The 25,985-nt window shown below is 40.6% G+C and overlaps 2 protein-coding genes across 4 annotated transcripts in view; both read left to right on the forward strand.

The window, feature by feature from the left end:
* The window catches only part of LOC133608206 (polycystin-1-like protein 2), a 52,585-nt gene extending 42,455 nt beyond the window's left edge, over positions 1 to 10,130 (forward strand). The window contains 13 exon segments of the mRNA XM_061963411.1: positions 976 to 1,189; positions 1,289 to 1,764; positions 1,910 to 2,006; positions 2,715 to 2,855; positions 3,418 to 3,603; positions 3,741 to 4,071; positions 4,142 to 4,275; positions 4,346 to 4,473; positions 4,541 to 4,701; positions 8,612 to 8,822; positions 9,213 to 9,314; positions 9,394 to 9,525; positions 9,630 to 10,130. Coding sequence (XP_061819395.1) covers positions 976 to 1,189; positions 1,289 to 1,764; positions 1,910 to 2,006; positions 2,715 to 2,855; positions 3,418 to 3,603; positions 3,741 to 4,071; positions 4,142 to 4,275; positions 4,346 to 4,473; positions 4,541 to 4,701; positions 8,612 to 8,822; positions 9,213 to 9,314; positions 9,394 to 9,525; positions 9,630 to 9,815 — 2,499 coding nt within the window. The 3' untranslated portion in view covers positions 9,816 to 10,130.
* Positions 10,131 to 13,038: 2,908 nt separating this feature from the next.
* Positions 13,039 to 25,985, forward strand: part of nfat5b (nuclear factor of activated T cells 5b) — an 81,988-nt gene continuing 69,041 nt past the window's right edge. For 2 of the 3 annotated variants that reach the window (XM_061964022.1, XM_061964020.2), the window contains exons 1-2: positions 13,250 to 13,308; positions 15,723 to 15,798. Coding sequence is in view for 1 of the 3 variants with exons in the window: in XM_061964019.1 (XP_061820003.1) it covers positions 13,236 to 13,308 (73 nt within the window). In the remaining 2 variants the exon portion in view is untranslated. Of the gene's footprint in view, positions 13,309 to 15,722; positions 15,799 to 25,985 lie in introns of all 3 variants that reach the window. The other variant, XM_061964019.1, reaches the window with a different exon arrangement.

Below are 25,985 nucleotides of genomic sequence, written 5' to 3' on the forward strand. Positions count from 1 at the left end.
TTTTGTGTTATCGAGATCCCGTTAAGTCCCGAAAATTTTAAATCATGCCATGGAGGCATGGTGGAGATATTTATTAAACAATCTTGCCTTCTTCCAAACTTACTCCAAACCAGCAGTCTGGAATTTGAGACCTTAGTGACGTGTGTTGTCTTAGTCACGTCAGCGAATACCTCCATCTATGATAGAGGTTTATCTTTGGCGAGTACGCCATTTTTATCCAGTTGTCATCCATAGTTGTAGTCAATAAGTTCCTTATTTTTCTCCATCCTTGAGTTGTGGAACAGACTGGCTCATACATGCACATGCATGCTAAAATACTCCACTGAAGCGTACAGTAGCATATTTTTCTAACTTATCTGTTCAGAGACTCAATATGGAAGACTACAATATTGCTGGCAGGGTGGAGGCACAGTCCAAGGAAGCTTGGCGTGGAAGAAGGCTTTGGTACATAAATAGGGCCGACCACAAAACGGTGCATTCTGAAGAGACAGTCAGAAAGCGGCCTAGGGATGGTCTGTAAAACAAGATCTTTGCAACATTTTGTTATGTAGCCCTCTTAGAAGTGTTTTAAATGTAGGAAATAAATCATAACATGACCCCTTTAACACGACTATCTAACATTATAACAACATTTATAAATCAGAAAAGACAAAAATCATCATTGGCCCCCTTCAAGTCAAAAAATAAACACACACGCTATTGTTAGCTTAGTTGTGGATTTACTTATAAATACAGGAGACCGTCATTTGCCTACTGCCAATCCCCTACTTCAAGGGTGAAAAGCGAAAACCATTTTTGATCCTATAACCAAGCCAACCTCGCTTTTGCACATTTGAATTGGCATTTAAGAATTCTTAACAAAGAAAAACGTATAACCTGTTGTCAAATGAAGCCAGCTTATTCCATTCTAACAACCGTAAGCAATAAGTTTTTTCCTGTATGTTTTAAGAACTTCACACATGGTTTCTCCATCAGGACATAAAGAGAATTGCCCAGTCACTGTCAAAGGCCATGAAGAGTCCTCTGCCTCATATTGACCTACGACCTGGTCAACAGACCGATATCAACACCTTGCTGTCACTGGTGGAAGACATCATAAGACAGCAAAATCGATCCTCCTGTGACTTCTACACTGATACCGCCAAAAGAGAACGCTCCATCCTCAGTCTAGGTGCAGTGGACCTTCAAGGTAATCTATGCCCTGATCATGATTTTGGTATACTTTGCCTCTCAAAGCAATCAGTCTTTTGAAAGACTAATTCTTCAAATCAAAATTCCAAATGTTCAGAAAAGAGTGTATGGGGCAGCCCGGAGAGGACCTCAGATGGGGTTCAGAAGAAGAGCAACAACACCAGGTATCTGTACAGGCAGCTGCGTCATGTTGAGAAGAAGCTTGGTTTCCTGGGATCTTCTCGATTCCCAAACCCAGACAGCTACAACAAAGCCATGCAGCAAGTTCAGGGAATGAAGAACCTTCTGGAGTTCCACCTCCCGTCACCATGCCTGGATGGAGAACAGTCGGATCGCAGTCCCAGTCCAGAAGAGAGAGGAGAAAACGGAGCCGGTGCTAAAAAATGTTGCCAGAGTGGGTTGCCATGGTGGTTTGTCTTTGTCGGCTGGACATTGGTGATCGCAACTAGCGGTGTGTCAGGATACTTCACCATGATGTACGGGCTGACTTATGGGAAAGATCGCTCTATAAGCTGGTTAATCTCCATGGTGGTGTCTTTTTTTGAGAGCTTGTTCATCACGCAACCTCTTAAGGTAAAGCCAGTACAATGCAAACTCTAATGTTAAACAATTAACTTCTAACATTGTATAATGTATATCAAAGTAGTATTAAATATAATGCTACAGTTGTATTACGTATGCCAACTAGAATGATACTCAGGAGCATCGTCTGTTCCAGGTTCTTGGCTTTGCTGCTTTCTTTGCTCTTGTTCTGAAGAAGGTGGACCAGGAAGAATACGGAGACCCTCAGATTGACGATAGCCTCAAAAATCATGGTTTGCTATTGCTGCTTTCCATTTGTGTTACATTATTTTGCGTAGGAAGAAGAGGTATCCAAATTAATGTTTTAATGCAGATTAATTAATTGTTATAATTGATAATGTTCTTTAGGCAATTAACCCATCTGCAGCACGGAATGACTCAAAATCCCTAAATTGTCTCTGATAATGCAGTTTGGGCAGTCGTGTTACTGTCGCGCATATGCAAATGAGCAGTTGATCTGGTAGTGACAGCCTGCAGAACTAAACAAGTCAATATGGAAGATGCTAAGTACAGTGATGGGAAATTTGCGCACAAAACAAACCCATGACAGGCGGTCAACGTGAAGTATTATGCACACTCTGCTCAAAGTTGTTACTGAAGCACTTCCATCTTAAACGCCTCATTAATAACACAAAATGAATTAGAGATCCACATTAACGTTTGTTTACAAAACATTTGTTAACATCAACATGATGGTAAAGGTGTTTAATAAACACATTGAGTGCATATATATTCCTTTCTTTTTCTCGAGTCTCATAGAAAAATGAAACAATTATTGTAGTTTAAAAATTGATTTTATTGAATTGGGAATAATCGAAAAGGAACGATATTGAATTGGTATAATCAAAATCCATCCACAGCAACACTGTGATTAAAAAATGTCATTTTTGACAGCACTATTGAAAACATAATAACATAAGATTTTCACTTTTGATACTCAGATGATCCTGATGCTGTGCGAGCAGCACGAAGAGACAGCACATGCAGTTTCTACCAACCACCGCCTCCAACGGACATTGAGAGGATGAGGAACAACATGATTAAAGAGCAGAAAGTATTTGCTCTCATTCGGGAAATTCTTGGTAAGAGAACCCAAAACTTTGGTATGTTGTGACTCGTAACAGACTGGAGTCTAAAAGGCTCCATCTGTCCCCATTTTTAAAAACCTATAATAAACCTTTTAAGTAACATTTAGCATTCTTAATTGTCATATGTATACAAAGAAATATAAAAACTATATAGTGTGTAAGGAAAGGGGAAAAAGGAAGGGATATTACTGGTCATCTTGCACAAAGATGTCATGCTGTCTAAATTAGAACCTGTGAACAATCATTTTCATTACGCATGGGGAATTGTACAGAGGTACATGTTCGCTACTTTTATACACTGTAATAAGTTACATTTCCTGTTCTGTGGTCATTATCATATTTTGTCTCTTTGCCTTCACCCTTAACCTATTAATTTTTGCGTGTTTTATACTGAAATTAATTGTTTCTCGGCATATGAAGTTGTTAGTCTCAGAATGCCAGCTCGTAAAAATTCAATTAAAACTAGAATTAAAAAGTGCAATATCAGAGGTTACATTGTACGAAACAATAAATCGCATTACAAGATGTCACAATGAGATATTTTCTTGTCATGCAGCCTATATGGGGTTTATGTGGATGTTGCTCCTGGTGGCATATGGCCAGAGGGATCCCAATGCTTACTTCCTGACCCAGCACATTCGCCAGAGCTTCAGCAAAGGCATCGCAGACACTATGAGTATTCAAGATGTGTTCAACTGGGCAAACACAACCGTTCTGAGCAGCTTGTTTGGAGATCACCCAGGTATCAATATGCATTTTTATCGCTATAGCAAACAGAGCAGAGCTCATGTAAAATGTTGGTCATTTAAAGAATTACTGATTTTAAAAAAATAATAATAATAATCTAAGTGTTCGTCATGATCTTGTTACCTATCATAGGCTTCATCACAGATGGAAACTCAAAGCTAGTGGGTAATGCCCGTCTTCGCCAAATGAGGGTAAAGAACAATTCTTGTCACGTGGCTCACCGCTTGCAACAGGCAGTGCCTGAATGTCATGCTCTGTACTCATGGGAGATGGAGGACATTGGCTCCTATGTCCCAGGCTGGAAGTATTCTAAAGCCGATAATACATCTGAGGACCTCCACAGCCCCTGGAAGTATCAGTCTCAGGGTAAACTGAGGGCCTATCCCATCTGGGGAAGCATGATGCTCTATAGAGGAGGAGGCTTTGTGGTGGAACTTGGACCAGATTTACATAACTCCACCAGGTCATTTATTTATTCATCTGTTTTGTTTAGTCATGAACCAATATGTAATTGAACCATTTGCTTCCTTTAGATCTCTTCGATATCTTTATGAAAACCGTTGGTTTGATACGTACACCCAAGCCATCTTTGTTGAGTTCACAGTGTACAATGCCAACGTCAACCTCTTCTGCATCATCACACTCATGCTGGAGACTACAGCCATAGGTAAGGAGGTCATGACAGGTTAGGCTACCTTAACAGAAACTTCGAAAATGTCTTAATTGCTTCTTTCTAGGGGCTTTCCAGTTTCGCAGTGAGCTCCAAAATGTTCGTCTCTACCAATCAACTGGTGGCCTGCACATCTTTGTTATGGCCTCTGAAGTCATTTACTTCCTCTTCATCCTGTATTACATGTTTGTTCAGGTATATTGAAATCACATTTAGTTTTCATCCACTTTCAGTATTTAGTTTAATTAAAATATCCCATTAGGCAAAGCTGATGAAGCAGCAGAGATGGACCTACTTCAAGAGTAAATTGAACCTACTTGAGCTGGCGATCATCATTCTCAGCTGGAGTGCACTGTCCATCTTCATCAAGAGGACTCTGCTTGGGAAGCGGGACATGGAATACTACCAGAACCACAAAGACCAGTAAGTTTTAACCATTAAAGTTTGGCAAATACTGTGACTTTCTCAAAATTGTTGCCTGAATAATTTGTTTGCAAGGGATTTTAAGTCATGTCACATTAACGCTATAAGTTGACTTTAAGTGACAATACATCACAGTCAGAACTTTTCAATTACTTTTTTAGACTGAGGGTAAACAAATTGTATTTGACTAACATTGTCTCTCCGCTTTTGTTTTATGAAACTAAAACTAGTTTCGCTGCAGTGGAACAACTCACACTTTGCTTCTCTGCTGCCTTCTTCTTTTGAGCGTGCATTCGCTATTTTTCCTTTACTTTTATTATTTTATTATTATTATGAAATATATTAAGGTGTTTAATATTGTTAAAATACCACCATATTTTCTATACTGGTTATCCTCCAAAGCGTTGTAGGTAAGCCGAAGCCTTGTTGGAATACAACTAGTAAATAAATATTTTCATGATTTCAAAATAGTTTTTATTGTTTGAAGAATATAGATTAATTTGTGCAATTGCAATACCTTGATTTTTGGGGTTTAGTACCCAGTCATAGCCATAAATGCAATGATAATAATAATTGGCAAAATGATTGCTTTCAGCGTTCTGGTTTTCAGCCTTGGTTTCCTCATTTTCCGTTTCTGCCAAGAATTTTAACTTCGGTGCATCCAATAGCTAAAATCAAGAAAGCACTTGAACAGCCATATTTGTTCTGTGTAACTGTTGTCATGTCTGTGATCATGTTTTGTTTAGTTATGTTCTGCTTGGTTTTTGGAATCGTTTTAGTTCCTGTTTTCACTCCCTTGCCTTGTCACCTTGACGACCATTAGTTTCACCTGTTTCACGTTTTGCACTCGCACACCTGTTGTCAATCATGTCTGTATTATACAAGCCGATAGTTGCCAGGAAGTCAGCCTGGCGACATTACCCCTGTTTATCTGATGATCCCCTTGCTACCTCTGCTACCTCCGCGACCGATGCTACCTTTGAGATTCATGTTTAACATAGATTATGCTTCATGCCATGCCACAGTAAGTCTTTTGTAGTCGATAGTAATAATTAAACATGTATCTACCTTCATCCGATGTCCAGTCCAGTTCGTTTGCATCTTGGGAAAGCAATCCTCGCAGGAAACTGCGCCAAAGTCCATGTCGTGACAGAATGTCGCCAGCTAATCGCTATCCCGCAAACGACTGGCAATCGATGGAGGAAGGAAAGTGGGAGGCGTTAGTAGCCATGGTGGATCAAGACCTGATGTGGACTCCAAGCAGAAAACTCATTCCAATAAGCTCTGTTTGGTCCGAAGACGTTGGCACGTCACCCCAGCGCCGGAAGCGCCGCCCAAGACGAAGGACGTTTGGGAAGACTTACGCGAGCGGACAGGTCACGTCATTCTCGCAAGCTCCTCCCCCTCCGGGCGGAAACAGGCTGCTTCCTGCCCGGCTTCACACCGTCGCCGGAGAATGAAGTCACAGATCAGGATTTTTTTTTTCTCAATTCTTTTTCTTTTGATCACCCGCCTCCAACCAAAGACTCAGAAACCATGATAAATCATTACCAGGACATGTTTTTGAAGATTAGAGCTAATCAATCACAGTCATCTAGTTTTCATGCCCCGCTCACATCACAGGACTTTTCTTTTTTCCGCCCACTCAATCCCAGGTAGAAAAAAATTAAAGACATTTTGGACAATTCAAAGGGGAGGATTCTGCCCTCCTTCTGACCTCCCTCCAGCCACCCTAAAAAACGGTTCCAGACCGCGGGGGGGGGGCTTAGGGCCGGGAGCTGTGCTGGTAGGGTGGCTCAGCTGCGCCCAGCCAGGCAGCAGCCTCTAGCCCGGCCGCCACCAGTTCATCGCCATGCCAAGCCACAGCCTCCAGCCCGTCCGCCACCACCAGTTCTTCGGTCTGCCAAGCCACAGCCTCCAGCCCGGCCGCCATCTTTCGGCCTGCCAAGCCACAACCTCCGGCCCGGCCGCCACCACCGGTCTTTCAGCCTGCCAAGCCGCAACCCCCAGCTAAGCCACCTCCTCCAAAGCCAAGGCTAGCATCAGGACCAAAGCTAGCACCACGGCTAGCTCCAAGGCTAGCACCAGCGCCAAGGCTAGTACCAGCTCCAAGGCTAGCACCAGCTCCAAGGCTAGCACCAGTAGCAGCACCACGGCTAGCACCATGGCTAGCACCAGTGGCTGCACCACGGCTAGCACCAGGAACTACACCACGGCGGGTTCCAGTTCCTGCACCACGGCAGGTTCCAGTTCCTGCACCACGGCGGGTTCCAGTTCCTGCACCTCGGCGGGTTCCAGTTCCTGCACCACGCCAAGCTACAGTACCTGTACCACGCCAAGCTACAGTACCTGCACCACGCCAAGCTACAGTACCTGCACCCCGCCAAGCTACAGTACCTGCACCACGACAAGTACCAGTACCTGCACCACGACAAGTTCCTGTACCTGCACTATGGCAGGTTCCTGTACCTGCACCACGCCGCCAAGTGCCGCCCGTAGCTGCTTTAAGCCGCCAAGTGCCACGCGTAGCTGCTCCACACCACCAAGTTCCGCCCGTAGCTGCTCCACGCCGCCAAGCGCCGCCCGTAGCTGCTCCACGCCGCCAAGCGCCGCCCGTAGCTGCTCCACACCACCAAGCGCCGCCCGTAGTAGCTCCACGCAGCCAAGCACCAAGCCAAGCACCACCAAGGCAAGCACCAAACCAAGCAGCCAGGACTCAAGCCAGGACTCACCAAGCCATGACTCACCAAGCCAAGACCCACCACGCCAAGACCCACCACGCCAAGATTCACCACGCCAAGACCCGCCACGCCAAGACCCGCCACGCCAAGACCCGCCACGCCAAGCTTTGCCGCCTGCCGCACCACGCCAAGCTTCGCCGCCTGCCGCACCACGCCAAGCTTTGCCGGCTGCCGCACCACGCCAAGCTTCGCCGCCTGCCGCACCACGCCAAGCTTCGCCACCTGCCCCGACGACGACGCACCCACCTCCTCGTCGGCCACGGATGTGGCCATTCCCTGGGCGTCCGCCACGCTAAGTGCGTCCACCTCCTCGTCGGCCACGGATGTGGCCATTCTCGGGTCGCCCACCTCGTCAGGTGCAGTGGCGTTCTACGCGTCGCTGCCACCTAACTCTGCCCAGGTGGATTCGGAGACGCGTGGTCTGGCAAACCACCGCCAAGTCCCCCTCCCACCCTCCCATGACTCTTGATCATTGTTTTTTTTTTTGTGGACATCTGGTATCTGTCCTTAAGGGGGGCTTTCTGTCATGTCTGTGATCATGTTTTGTTTAGTTATGTTCTGCTTGGTTTTTGGACTCTTTTTAGTTCCTGTTTTCACTCCCTTGCCTTGTCACCATGACGACCATTAGTTTCACCTGTTTCACGTTTTGCACCCGTGCTCCTGTTGTCAATCATGTCTGTATTATTTAAGCCGATAGTTGCCAGGAAGTCAGCCTGGCGACATTACCCCTGTTTATCTGATGATACCCTTGCTACCTCTACTACCTCCGCGACCGATGCTACCCTTGAGATTCATGTTTAACATAGATTATGCTTCATGCCATGCCACAGTAAGTCTTTTGTTTTATGTCCATAGTTTTTGCCTTTGTGCTAGTTTATTGTTTTCATAGCCAAGTTTGTTCTCCGCCTTGTGCGCGCCTTTAGTTTGTACCTTTTGTTTGTGTTAAAATAAAATTTGTATTTACCTTCACGCCATGTCCGATCCAACTTTTATTGCATCTCGGGAAAACAAAACCCCCAAAGTCCTAGTCTTGACAACTGTAGACTATTGATAATATTTCTTGTTTCCTTTTTATCTGATCAAAATTTTACAACTGTCAATACAAACTACAAAACAATTGCCTGTAAAAATGCAATCATGTTGTTGAAATGACACCATGCTTTTTCCAGATACGCCAGTTTTCATGAGACAGCCAAGGCTGATGCAGTGCTAGGCTATCTGATTGCCTTCCTGGTGCTGCTGGCTACAATCAAACTGTGGCACCTGCTGAGACTTAACCCCAAGCTGCACATGATCACAGCGACGCTCCAGCGAGCCTGGACAGATATCTCCGGCTTCCTGGTGGTCATGACCATCATGTTTCTGGCCTACTCCATCGCTGTAAGCAGTTTCCCACACTCAGCATGCAAGAACTGCTAGCTGGTTTTTTTCTACATAGTTTGTTGACATTACAGTGAAGAAACTATTTGAAAATGTTGCGACATACTGTTACAACAAAGCTGAATGTGTTCATGATTACAATTCTGTTCATCATTGCAGTCAGCATACACCATCAAAGTGTGCAAGGATCACAGTTGCATTTTTGTCCTTTTTTTTCACTTTTTAAAAAGGGAAAACATTTATATCAGCCAGTTGATAAATGTTGTCAGGTGCCAGCCAATAAAACATTTATAGACATCACATAATCCATCCATCCATTGTCTACCGCTTGTCCCTTTTGGGGTTGCGGGGGGTGCTGTGAATAATATATTTTAATCTGTTTTTTTCCAGTCTAATCTGATGTATGGCTGGAAGCTGTACTCTTATCGCACTCTTTTCGATGCTGCTCAGACCATGGTCAGCCTTCAGCTGGGCATTTTCAACTATGATGAGGTAAAGGCAGGGCTCTTTCAATTTCGCCACCGCAGATTATGCATCTATGCTGCTTAATGCCCCCTGTTGTATATCACAGGTTCTGAATTACAACCCAGTACTAGGTGCCTTCCTCATTGGCTCCTGCATTGTGTTCATGACGTTTGTGGTGCTCAACCTCTTTATCTCTGTCATCCTTGTGGCCTTCAGCCAAGAGCAGATACATCACAAGGTAATTCGCTCACACAGTTCATTTAAGTCATTTTCAATAATTTATTAGAAATAATATACTACATAATGTTACTGTCAATACTGAAACAACCTGATTAATTGCAGCCATCAGAGGAGGAGGAGATAGTGGACCTGATGATGATGAAAGTCTGCAGTTTATTCGGAATCAAATGTAAGAAGCATGGTGATAACAGCTTTTCTGACAAGGCTGGAATTTCATCTACTCCAAATAACAAGATCTCAATAATTTCCCCGGGGAGCCTTGATAAGGATTCGTATGTTCCACTTTAGTCAAAGTTATTATAAAAACGCGCTTTGGGCTTTGTTGTTGCTTGCTTGTTTCATTCTTCTACTGTGCTGTTGACTGCATACAGGCCTACAAGTATGTGCATTGTTTTCATCTATTCCGTCTTTACTCTATGTACGTCTCTCTACTCTATGTCTGTATTGTAAGAGAAGATGAAACAGTTAATGTAGGGACTAGGATGCATGGTATACACAAAGCACTACATTCATGCTTCTGTATATCTAATGTCTTGGGTGATGTACAATAGATTATATTGAGCACAATAATAGTATTTGCTTAAAGGGGGCCTATGACAATTCTAATCTATGTTTAACACTCTTCTTTGTGGTCTAGATCAGGGATGTCAAACTCAAATACAGAGTGGGCCAAAATTTTAAACTGAACAAAGCCGCGGGCCAAGGTTGAACAAATTAACCTTTTAATAGGGACCCAAACAAGTTTTGCATTGAAAATTGAACAAGCAAGGCTTATATAACTTTATAGTGACACACAAAATCGAGTTTCAAATAATAATAATAATAATAATTAAAAAATATCAATGGCAAATCAAATACAATTAAAAAAAAAATGTAATGCCTCTTTTCTATTTGCAGTCTTCTGAGGTAAATATCAACATTAACTTTTTCCACAGGCTAATAAATTTGAAAATAAAATAACAATGAATAAACCAACCATTCAGGACTTTGAACTGCTCATTTTGCAACACACTGATCTAATCTGATGTGCCCAAAGCCAGATACCTGCCATCTTTGCTTGGATGCTAGTTCATTAATGTCGGAGCTCAGGCTTTGAGCTGAGGCAACCTTCATTATCGAACGAAGGTGTTCATCAGTCATTATATCTCGTAGTCCACCCGGACCAGAGTCTTGGGGGCGTGCCTTAAAGGCATTGCCTTTAACGTCCGCTTTTCATCCATTCTAACAACGTGTCGACCCAGATACAAGACATGTGCGGCTTCTGTACGCACACACACGTGAATGCAACACACAGTTGATCAACAGTGATACAGGTTACACTGAGGGTGGCCGTATAAACAACTTTAACTCTGTTAGAAATATACACCACACTGTGAATCCACACCAAACAGGAATGACAAACACATTTTGGGAGAACATCCGCACCGTAACACAACATAAACACAACAGAAAAAATACCCAGAACCCTTTGCAGCACTAACTCTTCCTGGACGCTACAAAATACACCCCCCGCTACCACCAACCCAATGGATGGATGGATGGCATTGTTCAACATAAATAACCAACCTTTTAACAACATATATTTTCCAGAAAAGAGGAAAATCATTATTTGGATTAGTGTGACCCCTGCAAATTATTTACTTTTTCATTAAAACAATGCAACTTTTTCACACATATTCATATACAAAATTATAATACAATATAATCACAATTATAATGTATATAGTATATAATGTATAGCTGCTAAAGTGTTGAACGTATCTTACACCATAGAGTAATTGGTATTTAACTATGGCCCAACAATACATATTAGCTAAATTGTGTAACATGAACAAAATAAATATATTTAAGCCTCCATCAACAAAAGTCTTCTGATTGTACCCTCAAAATACAGAGTAATGTGTGTACATGAGCTGTACATTTGGAAAGTTAAAAACCGTGAGTTATTGGTTTGTACATGTTGATTTAAGAACTTGAAGCATGAACAGATTGTTGTAAATCAATGGATCAGGAATATTTTCAAACAGCTATAAACATGCACAACTGGGCTCAATTTATTAGAGCAGTGGTCCCCAAACTACGGCCCGCCAGCGTCCAAAATCCGGCCCACGGGATGTCCCAAGGAAAAAAAAAAAAATATATATATTTTTAAAATCTGTCCTTTCTAATCCATTTTCTACCACTTGTTACTCTTGGTGTCTCCTAGCCGTTCAGGCAAACATATTGTCAAATAATGCATTTTCCCTTTGATAATGTGACATCATCGTGCTCTGAATATATATATATATATATATATATATATATATATATATATATATATATATATATATATATATATATATATATATATATATATTCAGCCTGACCCCCGGCCAATTTTTTTTAACCCAATGCGGCCCCCGAGTCAAAAAGTTTGGGGACCCCTGCATTAGAGGATAAATACAACCTCAGAGGAAAATGTCAATTTAAAACATCCTGATCCCTGCCCAGCACTAAAAATGTTTTCGTATCAATAAGTAAAATGTTTGACCAAACTGACCAAGGAACTCAAATATGTACCAACATCAGCCAGTTTAAGAAATAGTACAAGCAAAGCAAGATAAAGTACTTGGAGAAAGAAGAATGCTGAGAACCGTGATATCTTCTGTAACTTATCCAGAATTTATTTCTACTTTAATAAGGAATTATTTATTATATATTCTGTTTATGTATATTTACTGTACAACGTTTTCTGTCATTTTGTATACCTGTATTTATTTTTCATTATTGACTAAGATATATTATGTAACGCGTTATTTACTTAAGGAACATGTCAAGCACAGGAATTGAGCAGACTCTAAAAGAGCTACAGTACTTCGAAATATGCAAGTGTAAACATGCAGCTCAATGTCACTTTTTGTATTGTTAAGCTTGTTCAAAATAAACAACCATTCCAATTACGGTTGTGCGAGTGTTGGTGTGCCTTTTTATTTTTTTGTATTTTGTATTTTTTGAATTTTATAAACCTTTATTTATAATCTGCAACATTTACAAACAATCGAGAAATAATATTAATCAAAACAAGTACAACAACAATACAAAGCAGCGGTAACTCAAATAGAATGCAAAATCTATATATGTAACAAAATGTAAAGCCATAGGCTCACAAAAGTCCCGTAAATAATTTAAATTTGGAACACAGCATCATAGTTTTCACAGCTTTTTGGTTGTTAGAGGTAGAGAGTGTTTTAAAGTAGAGTTCTAATTCTTTTTTAAAGGCACAAAAAACAGGTCGGGTATTGAGAAACTTACATTTATGAATATAAAACTTAGCCAATAGTATAATGAGGTTGCAGAGGTAAAAGTGTAAATCCAAATAGCCCATCTTTAAAACAAAGCACACATTTGTCATGAATATTGTCCAGGATGAAACGACAGATGCGAGTGTTAGTGTGCCTATTAAAGTGTCCCTTCGTGGTGTGACGTATTGCGTCACCTGTGTGGGCGTGGCTCTTAAAGTGTCACACGACTACTTGGCTGCGGCGTGGGTGGGTGTGTGAGAAGAGTAGCGGAGTGACAGCGGAGACAGTTAGCGAGGGTCAACGACGACAATTTAGGACGTTTTCTTCTTCCTTTTCGGGACACCGACGCCGAGGGGACAGAAGTAACCGTGACGTCACGCTCGTGTATTTACCAAAGAGTGTCTCTCCGCTCTCGCGAGGGATTGAAATGCCCTCCGACTTTGTCGCACTTTTTAGCGGGGAGCTCGACGTGACTTTACCCGGATCCCTGAGCTTCGAAGGTAACAAAAATCACACTTTTTCCGTTTAATGTGGAGTTTATGACACCTGTATGGTAGGACCGACCCCACTAAAAGAAGCCCCGGACTGCTATAGCTTCCACCCGTCGGACCAGTTCATTTGGTGTCCCTAATAAGCAGTGCCGTACTCCCTGTGGGTAGTTTGGGATTTGATGCCCCCCCAGGGCACCACAATGCTTTGGAGAGGGGCGCTAGTTGAGCCACAAACATAGAGTGTGCTCTTCATGGGGGCCTAAACAAGCCCCCGGGTACTGTAGGTTAGCAGAAGGCGCTAGTCAGAAGCATATCTAGCAGTTTTAGTCAAAAAGCCTGTTTCCAGTTCGTGCATGTTTACATGCACGAACTGGAAACTATACCAATCCGAACTAATCGATCAGAAGCATTTCAACTGAACTTGTACAGACTGGTATCAGGATTCCTCCTGAATGCATATTTAAATGAGTTATTTTTAACTTAGCAATTAATAGACGTGCAACTAGTAGCCAGGCTTTTTGTGTGCAGTGTTATTAGACATCAAAACTGTTATCCTGTTAAAAATGTAATGGCTTTTCATCTGTTCTGTGTCGTTGTCTTTGCAAATGCAAAAAAGCGCACATCTCTAAAAAATGTTCACCTATTGACACCCAACTAAAGCCTGGTCAATCATTAAAGGTCTGGCTGTCCGGTGTGTAAACCTTGGCTTAAATCGCTGTATTAATATTGACTTTGCTGTGTTAAGCAAACTTAGCGGCATGTGCTTCAAAATACTTGATTGCCTAGAAATGTTGTTGATATCTGAGTGGAGTGAAAACAAACATAATTTGGTTTATAGTAATTAGTGTTAAAATCCTATATTTTTTGCCATAAACTCATCTGTAGCTGAACAGACAATATGAAAAGCTGGCGTCTAAATTTAGTTGGTCCAGGAACATTAGTTTCATCATCGGGCTCTATAAGCATTATTGTCTGTAATGTACACTTGCCTAAACAAGCTGTCACGTGAAACAGCTATGTGACCAAACTTGCTCAATTTTGGCTTCATTACTGCAGACCTGCTGCTCCAAGTGTAGCACTTTCTCCTGCCAAGGACGTTTTAGTACGGGATTAGAAACCTAATTTTATTTACACAAACATGTCTTTACATTCGCATTCATACAACTAATCTGACAAATATTTGGCTTTATGTGAAATTTTACAGTAAGCTGTACAAACTGTATTTTATGTTGTTATGATACAAAAACAAAGTTGCGTGAATTGTCCACCATCGCTACCTCCTTTTCAATCTAATTGATTAATCATTAACTTTAAACAAACCCTAGTAAAAATACAAATCAGGTTCAGGTCAAAATATCACCTCCTCTGGTATTTACTGCACACTTGCGACTTTGTTTTCAGCCGCAAAATTCAGTATATGGTTTGGAGTGGTTTAACCTGTTGATAAATTAGATTTTTTGAGTTACTGTATGTCAGAACCATAAAGACCAAAACAATCCTCTCAATTTTTGTGAGATTGCATAACAATAATTTTTATTTAAAAAATCAGTTCGAGGGACAAACTATGGGCATCACCAGGCAATGTTTTCATATCGTTTTGTCATTTTTTAAGGCCACAAACGTAGGTTAACCATGTTAAAGTGATTAAAAATACATAATATTTTCTCCTAACTTAAATAAAGAGGATTTTATAAAAGTTATGTTGCAGATTCCAATCTCATTTTCTTAACATAAGCTCCCACAAGTGTAATAATAAGTAAACTACAAATGTAATTTAGCCTTAACATAAGCGATCACATTTTGTGTGACCAATTGGAATGCATGTTTTGGCTGTTTTTTGGTTGTTTATCACTTTTTGTTGTTTTGTAATGATATAATGGTGGTTTTGCACTTTTTGTCTCCTTTTATAATGAAAAGCACAACATCTTTGGCCTATTAGAGGATCTTAGATTGTGCATTCTAAGCAGTGTTTTTGTGTTGTTAATTTTCTGCAGCCTATTGGATGCATTGTATTTGTGAGAATTCAAACCCACTATTGTCTCCATGTCTGTTTTTAGTTAGCGTGTTAATTGTGTTCTTAGAAGAAACATATATTTGATTCGCCCAAATCACCACATAATCATATTTGCCTTTGTGAAATACTGTAAATAGTTTCATCAGTTCGGAGTAAACTAATTCCTCCAATTGTATGTTTTTCAAAGTGTTGCATCAATTTCAAGCTGGATTTCTGATTATCCTTCAATGTGTTTGGGTGATAGCCTCCAAGTCAGCTGTTGTGTTTTATGTAACTCATAACATTTGACCGGTTCTTGTCCAATTCAGAATCAGCTTCCTATCATATGGAAGTAGATTTGTCAATTATTCGTGAAAAACCCAGAGGACTTGTGAAGTTCAACATCACACCTACACGTTTCCTTCCACAGCAAGATGCATCTGACGACATTAAATATTAAGTGAGCGGAATCACGGCTCTTTCCATTGGCAGATGAGACGCTACAGGTAAGGTGTCAAAAGCTCAAGTTTCTGTTGGGAACCAACCCAATCTTCTCATCTTGAAAGAAACTCTTAGATTGTTTGTTAGGCATTGGGAAGCAATAGTGGCAGGGAGCATCGAGTTTTGATGTCCACTTTCCCATGTAGTCAGTGCCATTAAGGGGTCAGTCATTAAGATGTTTGGGTTGATCCATTACAATGGCAGGTTATGGATATGAGGGCAGTCATATATTACTTGGTCAGCTATCTCTTCACATAGGCTTACTGCAGCTGGTGTCTACATCCTGCTTTGTTTTGGCAAGCGGATATTCAAAGTCCGGATCATGGCCGCTTAAACCTAACTCAAGACTTCATTATGCCACAGCGTCGCTGTGCTGGCGTAAGAGCTGTGATAGGTTGGCTTTTTTTAGTAAGTAATTTTGAGTCTGTAGCCTTTCCGTTTTTTTTCCTCCATCCCACCAATTTTGGATCGAATGCCTTCTCCTTCGTAACCTGACTCTCGCCAGATCCTTGTAGTTCGTTGAGCTCCACACAAGGATCTGGGCTCGACAGCAATGCAAACTCCTTCAAGATAGCAAAAAATAATGAACCAATCAGGATCGCCAGGCGGGATTTCATAGACGTGACGTAGCGCCGAAGCGACTATTTTATTCAAACAAAAATGGCGGCACGCACCAAGGAGTCGTGTGCTGATATTGATTCTGCTATTGCAACTGTTTTGTAGGTTCTATTGCTGCGTTGTTTCTGTAAAACTTCTCTAACTTTTCGCTCTGTCGTTATCCAATATGTCTGTTCTGTTTTGGATTTCCCAGCGTCGCTCTCATCAGCGTCACGGGTTGATTTCAATGTGAGTGATTGAAGTAGCACGTCATTCAAGATAACGGACAAGTGGTTTGTCCAATCACATACAATGATTTTTTTTTACAAGGCCCTGTCTTCTGAAATACATCTCCTATTGAGAAATCCCAGATCCTTGTGTGGAGCTCAGCGAACTACAAGGATCTGGCGAGAGTCAGGTTATCTCCTTCGTAGCAGCGTGTGCAATAAAAGTGATTGATGCTCCTCATCGAGAGTTGTGGCTACTCAGTCTCAACACTGCCCCTAACATTTAAGCAGAAGATTGCAAGTTATGCTTTCAGCTAGGCCTGGGTCAAAAACACATTTTGCTGGACAATATATTGACCTACAAATTATTGTGGATAATTGATATGATTGCCATTATTTTTTTAGACCAAATTAACCAAGTATGTAATGATAATAATATTGCATGTATATCCTTTCAAATGCAATTAACTTGTATTTTTGTGCATTTTAACATTGTAATTGTAATAAAAACGTTTAAACCTCTGAATTAATTAAAACAAACAAACACTAACAATAAAATATACTTTATCTGTTAGCAAAATGTTACACTTGAATAAAAGTCCCAACCAAAAGCAATAACATGAGCTAAGGAGAAGGCCCTCAAGTATACACAACCAAAACAATAAATGAAATGGCTAAATAAAGTACTAAATATGACAAAACATGGCGGCATCTAAAGAAGGACTTCCCCATTTATCCCCTCTTTTACCAGACAGGAAAAACCCGCCAGGTGAACAGCTGATTTTACTACTTCCGGTGCTGACGGAAAACCATGTGACTTGGGGCGGCATAGCTCGGTTGGTAGAGCAGCCGTGCCAGCAATGTAAGGGTTCCAGGTTCGATCCCCGATTCCACCATCTTAGTCACTGCCGTTGTGTCCTTGGGCAAGACACTTTACCCATCTGCTATATACATATAGTTCACTTGCGTCCCATATGTGACCATAACAAATATACTATGGTACTAAGACTATAGTGGCCATAAACAGTTAGCCTCTACAGTAGGGGTGCCCATAGTGCGACACAGGGGCCATCTGTGGCCCGTGAATCGATTGTCATTGACCCTCGGCACATTAAAAAACAAAAACAAAAAACATGCGCAAAAATCGGGAAAACAGCAAGAAGCACAATGAGAAAAAGCCAAAGTGTTGACATCAACCAAAAACAACGACACAAAGCCTTGTCTTTAAAAACAAAATTAAGTTGACGCAGGGGTAGATCTTGCTTTGGTTTTTGGCTGAGACCAAGGATCTTGGGTTCGAAAGGTTGGGGACCACTGCATGATTCAAAGAGGGCAAATAAATCAATCGGGCGATTGCTACTTTTATTGCCGTCGACATGCGACCCTTTTTTGTTGTGGTCGGGTTTGTTGCGGACACTTGAGCCCCGTTACAAGATTCCTTCACAAACCTATTTCACCAATACAGTAGTTCCTATTTTGTAAAACAAGACAAACGCCCAATTAGAGACAGCAGCGTCCGTATTTCACCCACTGTTACTCTGCTGCTAAGAATGCACCACAGAAGATGGATGTGTTTATCCGATGCATTTATTTTATTTTATTATTATTTATTTTTTTACAAGCTGCTCTTTTTGTTTAATATGGTGCTAAGTATGCACAGCAAAAAATGGGGCAGGTATAGCTTCACCAGATACATTTAATTCAATTTAATTTAAAAACTGGACTTTTAAAGTTGAAACAAAAATGTTGATAATTTTAATGAACTACAAGTTCAAAAAGGCTTGGAAATTTCTCTTTTTTTGTATCGAAAAAATATCGAACCCTGACACTAAAATATTGAATCGAACCGAACCGCGAATTTTGTGTGCACTCCAAGCATTTTACCCACACTTTCTGTGGGACGCACACCATATTGCGCTGTTTTGTTTGCAATGACCTTCTTCACCAAACGCCTCAGTGAGTGTGGACTGTCGGTTACTTGTGTTTCAAGTGGGCTTACAGGTGTGTTGTTTTCCAAAAAATCCGGCAAAATGCCTCCTCTGTGTTGATAGTCTCATTTGTTCCAAAGGTTCAAACTGAAATATTCCCACACTGGAATTTGGTTTTGTGATAATTTTGTCCATGTTTGCTACATGCTAGAAATTGTTGCACTGTGTGTTGCTAGCGGGCAGCGGCCTTGCCTCGCCACACAAAGAGTCAAAGATACTTAATGAAGGACAAGCGGATTCACCCACTTCTTTTCATTCCGCTGTGGCACAAACGCACGCAGCTGCTGAAACCGCTGAAAAGCGTGAATGCTCTTGAAGTCCGTAAACACGCTTTCACATGGCAATTTATTGACGCTGGAAAACTTAACGACTTAATTTTAATTTGTCATTGGTAATTGACTTATTAAATATATCGGCCCAGGCATACCTTCAGCTGCTGCGGAAGAGCTACACTATAACAGGATGAAGATGCCACCAGAAAGGCTGGCGTAGTGACTACGCTGTAGCATAAACCAACCTTCAGAGTCACCTGTTCTTTGCATGTTCGTTCTTTCTCTTTCCGTCAATCACTTTTGTCCCCTCATTTGCCATAGACTTGTCAGAGACGGTCATGACATATAAAATGGCTGCCGTATTGTTGCCTTCGATGAGTCATTGCTAATTGGTGTTAAATAGGCTTGACTCCTTCTCGCGCTTAGAGGTTGGCATCGTTGTTTGTTTCGTTGACGCCAAGCTAGAAAGCTGGTGCTTCAAGTTCAACCTTAATGTGACAGCAACATAGAAGCATAGAAAACTTAGGTACCCTTGAACACTTAAGATGCAAGATAATCATTCTTAGTTTAAAAAAATCATGATATGACCCCTTTAATTATCCGGTGCGCCTTTTGTATGAAAATACACCTGTATAGACCTGCCCATCGGCAGTGCGCCCTATGGTTAGAAAAATATAGTACTGTTTTTCCTTTTTGAAAAGAGTGAAGACAGCCACAACATCAACATCTTTTTCTACATTGGAACTAATCATTCAGAGTCATCAGTTAACTTTTAATGGACGTTTTACTTATAAATCAGAGGAAAATACCTTCGTGACGATGGACTGTGCAACTTCTGAACGAGTCACGGCAGACAACGCTATTATTATTTGCAACGTAATTCAACCAACAGAGAGCTATCATCTAACAACAATACAATAAGCTGAAAAACGACACATTTAGTAATTATTTTTAGAGCGCACCAAGATATTAAGTACACCTATACAGTATATCAGTTTCCATGCAAATGTTTAATCACTGTTGTTTTATTTCACACAATAATTTGTGCATTTCAAGCACAAAGTCTGCTCGCCTTTGTTCAGGGACCCTCCTTGGCAAAAAACTGACAAATCACAGCTGTGCGTTCTGCGTCGCCGGCAGTGTTGGGCAGTAGCTCGCTACATGTAGTGAAGCTATGTAGCTAAACTACATCTCCCAGTCGCTTGGCAGTAGCTTTGCTAGTTTTTAAATGAGTATCAATTTCCGTAGCCTGGCTATTTTTAGAACCATGTAGCGAATAGCTTAGCTACAAAGCTAGAAGCTTCAAAAGCAAAGAGATGGAGAAGAGAAAGAGAAAAGAAATTGAGAAATTGACTGCGCAGATCCAAAGCATAGGGTACAAAATAATACGGAAAAAAATCCATAATTATTGGTTGGTTAACTATGATGAGTCACAATTGGTTAAGGTAAGGGCAAAACATTACGGACAGGCCAATCAGAGGCAAGACAGGCCGGATCATCGAAACCAGGAAGGGAAATCACAAAAGACACGCACATCCCACATGACGACGAGGGAGTCGGAGAAGACAAGAGGGAATATTCAAGCGGGCGATTAAAGAAAACAAAAACCTAGCGGAAGATGGCAGAGGGATTGTCTTCCTTAGATTAAACTTTCAGCGATGTAGACGACATCCAAGAAACCCACAATGCGCCTACCTGGCCACATTTGGACAAATATATGTGTTTGGATAAAACAATGCCCAAAACATTAATTTTTAGTTGTTTACCTTGTAAGCCCAAATCGAAACTGCTCTTGACATCAAAGACGTGGAACACGCATTTAAAAACAAACATTAAGGTGAGTTGAGTTCAAAGTTTTACTGCACTTGATAACTATTACCAACTGTTCCCAAACAACACACAAGTCATTGTTTTTATGTCAAGCTATAGATAGACGCTGTTTTTATTTACTGTAGGTAGAGAACATTATATTATACGGTTTGGAAAATGTACTCTAAAATAAATACATACGGTAAATAAATACATACATACGGTGTGGGGACCGCCAGAGGGAGTTGTAGGGTGTCCCCTGCTAAATGACTGTTAAATGACAGTTAATAGTAATGGACCCTTATTGGAGCCATTTAGTTCCATATGTACACTCTCAGTTACATTAACATTATTACCAATATAAAAACTTAAAATTTAGAAGTTGGGGAGGAATTTTATTTTGTTCCACAGTCAGGAAAATGTTTTCTTTAAACATGTTCAGTTTTATTGATTTCCGTTCATGTAAAGATTTAGTTTGTTAAAGGGGAAGTGCACTTTTTTGGAATTTTATCGTTCATAATCATTATGAAAGACTTGACGAAAGATGAATTTTAAAAAATACATTCTAAATATTAAATAAATGCGATCAAACGTTTGCTTACAGTGGAGCATAAGGGAGCTGCTCTATTCTGCCTATAAAGCCCTTAAAAACATCCAAACACCTCCATTAAGGTTTTATATACCTGATGTAAGTATAAATGTAATAAAGTAACCGGCACATGTATAATAACATTTAATATTTACATATTTTGATAATTTTAAGCATACAAGGCACATTAATTTAAAAAAACGCATCACGATGTATGTTTTTTTTGTTTAACATCACCGATTATTACTCACTGCAGACTTTATGAGAGCCAAAAAGCATTGTAAAACATCACTTACTGTACAATGTCTGCTGTCATTAGGATGCCGGCTGCTAGAATCTTGTTACAAACCCTGTTTTCATATGAGTTGGGAAATTGTTTTAGATGTAAATATAAACGGAATACAATGATTTGCAAATCCTTTTCAACCCATATTCAATTGAATGCACTACAAAGACAAGATATTTGATGTTCAAACTCATAAACTTTTTTTTTTTTTTGCAAATATTAATTAACTTAGAATTTCATGGCTGCAACACGTGCCAAAGTAGTTGGGAAAGGGCATGTTCACCACTGTTACATCACCTTTTCTTTTAACAACACTCAATAAACGATTGGGAACTGAGGAAACTAATTGTTGAAGCTTTGAAAGTGGAATTCTTTCCCATTCTTGTTTTATGTAGAGCTTCAGTCGTTCAACAGTCCATGGTCTTCGCTGTTGTATTTTACGCTTCATAATGCGCCACACATTTTCGATGGGAGACAGGTCTGGACTGCAGGCGAGCCAGGAAAGTACCCGCACTCTTTTATTACGAAGCCACGCTGTTGTAACACGTGCTGAATGTGGCTTGGCATTGTCTTGCTGAAATAAGCAGGGGCGTCCATGAAAAAGACGGCACTTAGATGGCAGCATATGTTGTTCCAAAACCTGTATGTACCTTTCAGCATTAATGGTGCCTTCACAGATGTGTAAGTTACCAATGCCTTGGGCACTAATGCACCCCCATACCATCACAGATGCTGGCTTTTGAACTTTGCGTCGATAACAGTCTGGATGGTTCGCTTCCCCTTTGGTCAAGACGACATGATGTCGAATATTTCCAAAAACAATTTGAAATGTGGACTCGTCAGACCACAGAACACTTTTCCACTTTGAATGAGTCCATCTTAGATGATCTCGGACCCAGAGAAGCCGGCGGCGCTTCTGGATGTTGTTGATAAATGTCTTTCGCTTTGCATAGTAGAGCTTTAACTTGCACTAACAGATGTAGCGACCAACTGTATTTAGTGACAGTGGTTTTCTGAAGTGTTCCTGAGCCCATGTGGTGATATCCTTTAGAGATTGATGTCGGTTTTTGATACAGTGCCGTCTGAGGGATCGAAGGTCACGGTCATTCAATGTTGGTTTCCGGCCATGCCGCTTACGTGGAGGGATTTCTCCAGATTCTCTAAACCTTTTGATTATATTATGGACCGTAGATGTTGAAATCCCTAAATTTCTTGCAATTGCTTTTTGAGAAACGTTGTTCTTAAACTATTTGACTATTTGCTCACGCAGTTGTGGACAAAGGGGTGTACCTCGCCCCATCCTTTCTTGTGAAAGACTGAGCATTTTTTGGGAAGCTGTTTTTATACCCAATCATGGCACCCACCTGTTCCCAATTAGCCTGCACACCTGTGGGATGTTCCAAATAAGTGTTTGATGAGCATTCCTCAACTTTATCACTATTTATTGCCACCTTTCCCAACTTCTTTGTCTTGTGTTGCTGGCATCAAATTCTAAAGTTAATGATTCTTTGCAAAAAAAAAATGTTTATCAATTTGAACATCAAATACAGTTAGGTCCATAAATATTTGGACATTGACACAATTTTCAGTATTCCAGCACTGTACAACACCACAATGGATTTGAAATGAAACAATCAAGATCTGCTTTAAGTGCAGACTTTGAGCTTTAATTTGAGGGTATTTACATCCAAATCAGGTGAACGGTGTAGGAATTACAACCCATTTTATAAGTGCCTTCCACATTTTAAGGGACCAAAAGTAATTGGACAAACTAATATAATCATAAATAAAATTGTCATTTTTTAATACTTTGTTGCAAATCCTTTGCAGTCAATGACAGCCTGAAGTGTGGAACACATAGACATCACCAGACGCAGGGTTTGGTCCCTTGTGATGCTTTGCCAGGCCTCTGCTGCTGCTGTCTTCACTTCCTGCTTGTTCTTTGGGCATTTTCCCTTCAGTTTTGTCTTCAGCAAGTGAAATTCATGCTCAATTGGATTCAGGTCAGGTGATTGACTTGGCCATTGCAGGACATTCCACTTCTTTGCCTTAAAAAACTATTTGGTTGCTTTCGCAGTATGCTTGGGGTCATTGACCATCTGCATTGTGAAGCACCGTCCAATGACTTTTGAAGCATTTGGCTGAATATGAGCAGATAATATTGCCCCAAACACTTCAGAATTCATTCTGCTGCTTTTGTCAGCTGTCACATCATCAATAAATATAAGAGATCAAGATCCACTGGCAGCCATGCATGCCACTACCACCACCATGCTTCACTGATGAGGTGGTATGCTTTGGATCTTGAGCAGTTCCTTCCCTCCTCCATACTCTTCTCTTTCCATCATTCTACTACAAGTTGATCTTGGTCTCATCTGTCCATAAGATGTTGTTCCAGAACTGCACAGGCTCTTTTAGATGTTTCTTGGCAAACTCTAATCTGGCCTTCCTGTTTTTGAGGCTCACCGATGGTTTACACCTTGTGATGAACCCTCTGTATTTCCTCTGGAGAAGTCGTCTCTTAATTGTTGACTTGGACACAGATACACCTACCTCCTGGAGACTTTTCTTCATCTGGCCAACTGTTGTGAAGGGCTTTTTCTTGACAAGGGAAAGGATTTTTCTGTCATTCACCACACTTGTTTTCTGTGGTCTTCCAGGTCTTTTGGTGTTGCTGAGCTCACCAGTGTGTTCTCTCTTTTTAAGAATGTACCAAACAGTTGATTTGGCCACACCTTATGTTTTTGCTATCTATCTGATGGCTTTGTTTTGATTTTTCAGCCTAATGATGGCTTGCTTCACTGATAGTGACAGCTCTTTAGACATAATATTAAGAGATGACCTCTCCATATTCCAAATGAATATACCACACTTGAAATGCCATCTAGGCCTTTTATCTGCTCTTTGTAAATGAAATAAATGGAAAAAAAACAAGGGAATAACACAAACGTGGCCATGGAACAGCTGAGTAGCCAATTGTCCAATTACTTTTGGTCCCTTAAAAAGTGGAAGGCACATATAAAATGTGTTGTAATTCCTACACCGTTCACCTGATTTGGATGTAAATACCCTCAAATTAAAGCTCAAAGTCTGCACTTAAAGCACATCTTGATTGTTTCATTTCAAATCCATTGTGGTGTTGTACAGAGCTGGAATACTGAAAATTGTGTCAATGTCCAAATATTTATGGACCTAACTGTATGTTGTCTTTGTAGCATATTCAACTGAATATGGGTTGAAAATGATTTGCAAATCATTGTATTCCGTTTATATTTACTTATAACACAATTTCCCAACTCATATGGAAACGGGGTTTGTATATTCCCGTTAAGATGAAGAATGACTCATAATCCTTGCAAAGAAAAGGGAGGTGGAGCCAAGCGTATTTCCGTGTCGTTCTTGCCATTTCCGAGTCTAAATTGGATGTCAAAGTGTACCAACTTGTCGGAATACGTCCTAAGCCTTATTCAATCCAGGTGAGATGCGTGATTTACGATCTACAATAAATTTTCAAGGAACAGGGAAGCAAGGAAACAGCTGACCACTCGATGATGTAAACATACTAGCATAAACTGGTGATCACTTCGCCTCTATTAATAGTTTGTCTGCGTTAGCACTTATAGTAACACTATCACTAATACTTGGTTAATATTCAAGTCATTAAATTTAAATAGAGTATTGTTGGCAGTTGGCACTCTTTCGATGGTTATTTATTGGGTGTTATGGGTGGAATAGAGGACCTACCATTGGCTCTGTTGTAAGCAGACTTTTATTTACATTTATTTACGAGTTAGAATGCATTGAAAAAAAATCCATCCGTCGTCATGGCTTTCATAATGATTGTGAACGGAAATTCCCCAAAAAGGTAACGTTCCCCTTTAATGTCTCTTTTGTGATACCAATGTTTTGTTCCTTTTGCCAGGTTATTGTCATTACGCCACTGTGGTTTTTGTTAAAATAGTAATGTATCCTTTGCTGAAAAGTCTCCATTCGAGTATATATTATGGTGTTTATTTAATATTATTGTGTCACTGCCTTTGATTTAATTAGTTTCCTGTGTTTTTTCCCTTATTTTGTACATGGTACGTAATTTAAAAGAAATGTTTTAATAAGCCAGACAGAGGGCATATTTTTCGCTAGTGTTTATTTGATAAACAATCCAACTGAGAATGTTTTCTCTTGATTGGTGGAAAGTTGTACCATAAATTATATATTTATATAATGAAGCTTTGCTGTAACAAGCTACTTTTGCTGTGTAGCTTGTATTGTAGCTTGCTACAATTATCTAGGGCAGACCTGGGCATTCTGCGGCCCGCGGGCCACATCCGGTCCTTTGTGCGTCCCTATCCGGCCCGCGTGAGGCCAATCATAAATTACAAAATACATTTAAAAAACATCTAAGTCGTGCGTGCAATACAACGGTG

Source organism: Nerophis lumbriciformis, linkage group LG06 (genome assembly GCF_033978685.3).
Source record: "Nerophis lumbriciformis linkage group LG06, RoL_Nlum_v2.1, whole genome shotgun sequence".
NCBI classification, from domain to species: domain Eukaryota; kingdom Metazoa; phylum Chordata; class Actinopteri; order Syngnathiformes; family Syngnathidae; genus Nerophis; species Nerophis lumbriciformis.